This window comes from Piliocolobus tephrosceles, chromosome 9 (genome assembly GCF_002776525.5).
Source record: "Piliocolobus tephrosceles isolate RC106 chromosome 9, ASM277652v3, whole genome shotgun sequence".
NCBI lineage: Eukaryota > Metazoa > Chordata > Mammalia > Primates > Cercopithecidae > Piliocolobus > Piliocolobus tephrosceles.
The window spans coordinates 551,854-559,086 of record NC_045442.1 but is presented as its reverse complement, the minus strand read 5'-3'; the positions used below and the strand labels follow the sequence as shown (position 1 = coordinate 559,086).

Sequence of the window (7,233 nt, the reverse complement as noted above, 5' to 3'; positions counted from 1 at the left end):
GGATACGTGTGAGCCGTTTTCCTGGCTGTTGATGGATACGTGTGAGCTGTTTTCCTGCCCACTGGAGAATGTGTGTGAGCCGTTTTCCTGGCTGTTGGTGGGTACGCGTGCGAGCCCTTTTCTCGCCCGTTGGTGGAGGTGTGTGAGCTGTGTTTTCCCACCTCTTGGTGGATGCTCGTGAGCCATTTTCTGTGTGTTTATCTGCCCAGACCCTGCTATCTGAATTGCATCCCCATTCTAACCCTGGCTCTTCTTTGCAGCTCCAGATCCTGTTTGCAGGGGAAGCCACACATCGCACGTTTTACTCCACGACGCACGGTGCTCTGCTGTCGGGATGGAGGGAGGCTGACCGCCTGCTCAGTCTGTGGGCCCCACAGGTGCAGCAGCCCAGGCCGAGGCTCTAGCTGGGCCCAGCCTACTCTGTTTTTCCTGTGCCGGGGGAGGCTGGGACCCTCGTTTCCTCTGACAGATTGCAATCTGGCTTGATACTTGGGGATGTTAATGAGAGTCCTCTGGTTTTTGGTAACTGGGGCCACCTTCTCAGTTCTTGTGTCTGTTATTGGAGTCTGGCCAGGGTTGACTTGAGCTGAGACACCGGATGCTCACGGAGATGCCGGGCACATAAAGCACATTACAGCCACAGCGTCCAGAGCTGTCCTTCCTGCCTTGGGGCTCTAGCATCTGCTGCTGTTGTCTTTGTCTTGCTCCAGGCCCAGGTTACACAGGGCCTTTTGTTTCCAATCCCCACAACCACATGTGGCCCCGCACTCTGGGTTCCCTGAACTCTGGGTCCTGTAGTTGCTTCTCGTCCCCCTGCATTCTCATGGCTGCTGCCTGGGATGACGGCGTAGCTGACAACCCTCCTCTTGCTCATCAACTGCTGCTGCAATCAGTCGCCCACTTCGCAGGTTCGCAGGCACTGGGGAGATGAGGGGTGCCCTGCCCTGCCCTGAGGCTGGGGGTTTTCTGGAGGAAGTGAATACCTAATAAGGCCTGAAATGAGAAACAGGGTGCCCGGCCCATGGGAGCTGGGGAGTGTGTGGGGTGTGGGCAGTGCTGGGGTGAGGGTGCTGGGGTGCTGGGCAGTGTTGGGGTGAGTGCTGGGATGCCGGGGAGTGTGTGGGGTGTGGGCAGTGCTGGGGTGAGGGTGCTGGGCAGTGTTGGGGTGAGTGTGCTGGGGTGCTGGGGGTGTTGGGGTGTGGGCAGTGCTGGGGTACCAGGTGGTGTTGGGGTGTGGGCAGTGCTAGGGTGCTGGGTGGTGATGGAGTGAGTGTGCTGGGGTGCTGGGCAGTGTTGGGGTGAGTGTGCCGGGAAGCCAGGCCCCTCTGAGGCCCCTCCACCCCAGCCTGGATCTGCAGGGCTCCTCTCTTCTCACCCTCTGGTCTCTGTTCAAATCGCCCCTCCTAGGGTGTTCCCTGACCCCAAGCCTCCTGAGCCCCAGCCTCTCTCTGTAGCCAGCAGCCCCACCTGCCACCTGCATTTGCTGTGTCACCAGACTGGTCTCTCCAGGGACACCTGCCCATCAGACGCCTGTGAGAAAAATTCAAATTCCAGAGGGTTTTATTGTGGTTTTGTGCTCCTGAGTACAGAAATCTTTACTGTTGATATTTAAGGTTTCATCAATTCTGTATCCCAGGGACAAAGGCAGCAAGACCCAGGCTGCCCCCTCTGGGTGTGAGGGACCAGCTTGGTGAGGAGGGGGGTTGGGGACATTGACCTAGCAGGAGGCCCTGACTGCCCCACTCAGCCCAGAAACCACCTGGAAGGCTTCTGTCTTCCGTGGAAGGGCCATGTCTCTCACGCCCAAAAATGTTTACAGGTAGGCGTTAGGGTATTAGGTGGTCTAAGAATATCAGAACCATGGCAATATTTTTGTACTTAGAATTTGAGCATGTTTGGTATTTTCAGTAGCTTGTTTAAAAAAATTCCAGTAGAGGCTGGGTGCCATGGCTCATGCCTATAGTTCCAGCACTATGGGAGGCTGAGGTGGGCAGATCATCTGAGGTTAGGAGTTTGAGACCAGCCTGGCCAACATGGCGAAACCCCATCTCTACTAAAAATATAAAAAAATTAGCCGGGCGTGGTGGTGTGCACCTGTAGTCCCAGCTACTCGGGAGACTAAGGCAGGAGAATTGCTTGAGCCCAGGAGGCGGAGGTTGCAGTGAGCCAAGATCGCGCCACTGCACTCCAGCCTGGTGACAGAGCGAGACTCCGTCTCAAAAATAAAAATTCCAGTAGAGGAATACTCTTGTAATGCAATGTGCAGTTGAGCAGTTGCTGACTGCTGATTTAGAGTTGAAATCCGACTACATTTATGTCTAGTCTTGGACAGTGGAGAATATTTCAGCCTCGTTGTATTAATTGGTTTAATTTAACAGAACTGCAGTCAGTATTTGGAAATGGTTTATTTTTTATATTAAACCCTGAAGTACTTGAGGCTGCGCGAGGTGGCTTGTGCCTGTAATCTGAGCATTTTGGGAGACCCAGGCAGGTAGATCACTGGAGGTCAGGAGTTCGAGACCAGCCTGGCCAACATGGTGGAACTCCATCTCTACTAAAAATACAAAATCAGCTGGGCGTGGTGGCGGGCGCCTGTAATCCCAGATACTCCGGAGGCTGAGGTGGGAGAATCCCTTGAACTCGGGAGTTGAGGTTGCAACCAGCGAGATCGTGCCACCGCACTCTTGGGCAACAGAGCGAGACTCTGTCTCAAACAAACAAAACAAACAAAAACCCGTAAGTACTTAAAAAGAAAATGAAGAGATTACATTTATAAGGTAAATTTAAAGTATTTGAGAGATTTTAACCAAATTGTAAAAAGAGATTGCTAAATTTTGTTACACTTATACTCAGGATATGCTTAAGGGAGAGCGATGAGTTTTAATATTTAATGAATGTTAACCTGCGAATTTCTTAAACCCACGAAACCCCCGCCCCCGACCCGTCCCCGGGGCCGCCTCCTAGTCCCGCCCCCGCGCCCGGCCCACCATTCGCCCCTCCCCCTGGGCCCGGGGCCCGCCCACTCCGGGCTTCGCCAGGGGCGGAGGCGACGTCGTGCGCACGCGCGGGCCGTGCTGCGGGACCTTGGAGCGCCGGAACCTGAGAGGCGGGTCGCGGCGGCGCATAGGAGGTCCGCTGCGGGAGCGTTTCCGGGGACGGCGCCGCCATGAGACTGGCCCCGCGCGCGCTGTGCCGCGCCGCCCAGGCCGCCTGGCGGGAGAACTTCCTACTGCGCGGTCGCGACGTGGCGCGCTGGTTCCCGGGCCACATGGCCAAGGGTGAGGCACGGCGGGGAGTGGCAAGGTCATGCCCACGGCCGCGGCGCCTGTGCTACCCTCTCACCCCCGTTTCGGCCGTCGCCTGTCTCTCCCGGTCGTCCTGGGCGGGCCCCCCCTTCCTCCCTCGTCTCCCTCCTTCCCCCGTCTCACCCGCTCCCGGAGCTGCCGAGACGCCTTCTCCTGCGCAGCTGCGGGAGAGGCCCGTTCCCGCGAGTGCCCCCGCAACGCAGCCGCGAGCCCGGGGGTGCCTGTCGCCCCGTCCTCTGTTCCCAGCAAGTGCCTTCTGCCCCTTTAATCCCCCGAAGCCTCCGTTTCCACATGTTCTTGACAAGATAGACTTTTGAGTCTTTTGGGGACTAAATGAAACAGTGGGCATGAAGGGACCTGTTCAGCTTTAACTCATGCATTGAGTCGTTTTCCTGCTTAAACGTTTTTGGTAATTTATTGCTGTTTGTCACAGTTGGGCCCCAAGAAGACCGCTGGGGCCGGCCCAGCCCCTCTAGGTGTTGTGATGGCCACCCCGCCTCGGCTCTGCGTGCACTGGGGGCCGAGCGGGAAGGGGTCCGTGTGGGTGTCTGAGGCTGTGTCCTCGGTCTTTGGACAACACTGGAGGGGAAGGAAGCTGGAAGCTTTGTTACCTCGGTTGTGTGTGGTGTGCCTGGTTAGGGGACTAGGGTCATCTTTCCTACAAGGTGGCAGGGGCCTGATGAGCCAGTGCTACTCTGTTTTATAGCCCAGATTAAGACCCATGGAAATGGAAAGGCCCGGCGCGGTGCCTCACGCCAGTAATCCCAGTACTTTGGGAGGCCGAGGCGGGCGGATCATGAGGTCAGGAGATCGAGACCAGCCTGGCCAGCATGGTGAAACCGCATCTCTACTAAGAATACAAAAAACTGGGCCGGGTGGCGCGTGCCTGTGGTCCCAGCTACTTGGGAGGCTGAAGCAGGAGAATTGCTTGAACCTGGCAGGCGGAGGTTGCAGTGAGCCCTGATCGCGCCACTGCCCTCCAGCCTGGGTGACAGAGCGAGACTCCATCTCAAAAAAAACAAAAAACAAAAAACAAAAAACCACACAAAACCCCATGGCAGTTAAATATTCCACCCAGAGTCAGCCATGAGTCAGGTGGTGAAGACCGCATCTGGCTTTTGACACATGGCCCACCCTCTGGCGGGGCGCCTCCATCTCCCATTCCAAGGGTGTGGAACTTGGAGGAGGCGCTCGGTGGATGTTATCTGTTACTGTTACTTAGTACGCTTCACTCAGATGTAGACTTTGTAGGTTATTTATGGTGGCGTGTCATACTGGATGGTTCAGCTTGAATCGATTACTCTAGAAAGGTTGTGAGCTCCTTCGCTGAGGCGTTCTTCTGTTTTCCAGGGCTGAAGAAGATGAAGAGCAGCCTGAAGCTGGTGGACTGTATCATCGAGGTCCATGATGCCCGGATATCCTTTCACAGAGCAGGGGAGGCCCTTCTGCCTGAAGTCATATTACATGTTAGAATTATCTGGGGAGGCTTTTAAAAATGTGAATTGCTGGGCCCCTTTCCAGACCAGTCAGTCAGAATCTGTGGTGTGGGGTCCAGACTGCGTGTCTTTGAAACTTCCTTTTAATACATGTGTCTGGGTCACTCAAGCCTGACAGTAGGCTGCAGCGGTGGAATTCTCTAGGTAGGCTATGAAACCTCCGTTTGAATGTTCTGCCAGCTGCGGCTTTCCTCCTGTACTTGAGGAATGAATTGGCAAGATGTGATGACTTGTTCACTGATAACAAGAAAAGAAGTTGGTTGGCTGGTAAAGCTTTGGTGGAATTTTTACCTTAATTTTGCCACATCCCACTTTCAGGCCGCAACCCTTTGTTTCAGGAAACCCTTGGGCTTAAGCCTCACTTGCTGGTCCTCAACAAGATGGACTTGGCGGATCTTACAGAGCAGCAGGTAAAGGCCTTTCTCTCAGATGCCTTCAGCAGTGTGGCTGTGTTTTCCCTAGGTCGGTTGTTGTAACAGAAGAGTTGCTGGACACACTCTTGTCAGTTTGCCCAGGCAGGCTCTGCTTTAGAAACAGCCCTTTGCTTTGTAGAAGCGTGCTAGCATCGTTTCTTATATAGTGTGCTTCCCTCTAATGTGCGGCTCGTGATCCGGACACCCAGTGAGCGCGCATCTCTGTGGGAAGTGGCCAGGCTGTGCTGCCACAGCCCGAGTGGTGGCCGCGGTGGCGCTCTGGATCTTTCCTTGCTGATGGGGTCTCTGTGTCTCACGTGGTGGCTGCCTGTGAGCACCTGACATGTGTCTACTGCCACATGTGACTTTCACATTTTGCTTAATTAGTTTTAGTGGCCACCTGCGGCCATTCTGGTCTGAGGTCTTCTGTGGTGGCTTGTGGTGCCCGCGGTGTCTGGTTTGCCGTTTCGAACCAAGGGCTTGTCCGCCAGCCAGCTTGTGCACACCTTGGGATTTCAGAAGCAGAGAGCACTGCTGGGAGGCCCAAAGGAGCTAAAGGATTTCTCCAAAGCAAAGAGCAGAGTCGGGTGCAGGTGACCCTGGGCAAGGTGGGTGGAGGTAAAAAAAAAAAAAAAAAAAAAAACGCAGACGTGGAACTGGCCCGTTGTCCCACACAGCTGATGTTTAGTTTCTTTTGAGTAAACATAGACATGGAACCCCCCCCCCCCCCCCCCCTTTTTTTTTTTTTTTTTTTGAGATGTAGTTTTCCTGTCGTCGCCCAGGCTGGAGTGAAATAGCGCGATCTTGGCTCGCTACAGCCTCCACCTCCTGGGTTCAAGCAATTCTCCTGCCTCAGCCTCCCGAGTAGCTGGGATTACAGGCGTGTGCCATCACGCCCAGCTAATTTTTGTATTTTTAGTAGAGACAAGGTTTCACCATGTTGGCCAGGCTGGTCTCAAACTCCTGACCTCAGGTCATCCGCCAGCCTCGGCCTCCCAAAGTGCTGGGATTACAGGTGTGAGCCACCGCGCCTGGCCTGTTTTTTTTTTATTTTATTTTTTAAATCATCACAAGTGCTTTCACTAGTTGGTACTTTTACATCACTTCAGTGGCTACTTCTGCCTTTGAAAATGCAACTTTTTGTAGACTGGTGGGTAGCCGTCTAGTACAGGGCACAGCAGTGTCTCGCCTGGTCAGAGAAAGGCCAGTGCTTCTGAAGAATCAGGGGAGAGAGGTTGACTTGCCTCTGGGTGGCCCTGCCTTCCACCTCCCTGAGCAGGGACACCCGAGTGCATTTACTACCCAGAGTGTGTGACTTCAGGTGTGTGTCTTGTGCTTGATCTCTCCATCCATGTCATCTTGATGGACAGCTCAATAAAACCAGCTGAATCAGTGAAGGACTTGTTGATTTAAGCATCAGTCATATTTTAGGTCCACTGATGAACAACACTGATGTTTAGAAATATGATACAGCTTTGCACTGGTTTCACTGCATGTTAGGGCTAGTGAATTAAAAAATTAACTGGATGTGGCGCACGCCTGTAATCCTTGCTACTTGGGAGGCTGAGGCATGAGAATCACTTGAACCAGGGAGGCGGAGGTTGCAGGGAGCCAAGATTGTGCTACTGCACTCCAGCCTGGGTGACAGAGCTGAGACTCCAATAAAAAATGTAAAATGGAAATGTTTTGTGTCTTTCAGAAAATTATGCAGCGCTTAGAAGGAGAAGGCCTAAAAAATGTCATTTTTACCAACTGTTTAAAGGATGAAAATGTCAAGCAGGTAGGCTTTTTGTCTGTGTTCTCTTTGACGTTTCTGCTTCAGTAGGTTCAAGGAGTACTATAAACTGTTCTATGCTTTAGTAAGAAGCAGAGCTTTGGAAAAGATACTGGGTGCTGGTTTCTAGCTGCCACACGTGAATGTGACCTCCTGGGGCAAGTGCATCTCCCTGTACTGAGGGCATGAGGTCAGGCTGTGAACACATTCCAGAATTGTAGATGGTCAGAGTCTTTTGGAGACTC

The 7,233-nt window shown here is 53.5% G+C and overlaps 2 protein-coding genes across 4 annotated transcripts in view; both read left to right on the top strand.

Annotated features, from left to right (window-relative positions):
* The window catches only part of PAOX (polyamine oxidase), an 18,190-nt gene extending 13,017 nt beyond the window's left edge, over nucleotides 1-5,173 (top strand). Inside the window, exons 7-9 of one of the 3 annotated variants that reach the window (XM_026448237.1) lie at nucleotides 261-377; nucleotides 4,656-4,720; nucleotides 5,107-5,173. In XM_026448237.1, the coding sequence (XP_026304022.1) occupies nucleotides 261-377; nucleotides 4,656-4,661 (123 nt within the window). In that variant the 3' untranslated portion in view covers nucleotides 4,662-4,720; nucleotides 5,107-5,173. Of the gene's footprint in view, nucleotides 1-260; nucleotides 643-4,655; nucleotides 4,721-5,106 lie in introns of those variants that run through there. The other 2 variants (XM_026448235.1, XM_026448239.1) reach the window with 2 other exon arrangements.
* The window catches only part of MTG1 (mitochondrial ribosome associated GTPase 1), a 24,759-nt gene continuing 20,198 nt past the window's right edge, over nucleotides 2,673-7,233 (top strand). The window contains exons 1-4 of the mRNA XM_023185820.2: nucleotides 2,673-3,278; nucleotides 4,656-4,720; nucleotides 5,107-5,211; nucleotides 6,914-6,994. Coding sequence (XP_023041588.1) covers nucleotides 3,167-3,278; nucleotides 4,656-4,720; nucleotides 5,107-5,211; nucleotides 6,914-6,994 — 363 coding nt within the window. The 5' untranslated portion in view covers nucleotides 2,673-3,166. The remainder of the gene's footprint in view (nucleotides 3,279-4,655; nucleotides 4,721-5,106; nucleotides 5,212-6,913; nucleotides 6,995-7,233) is intronic.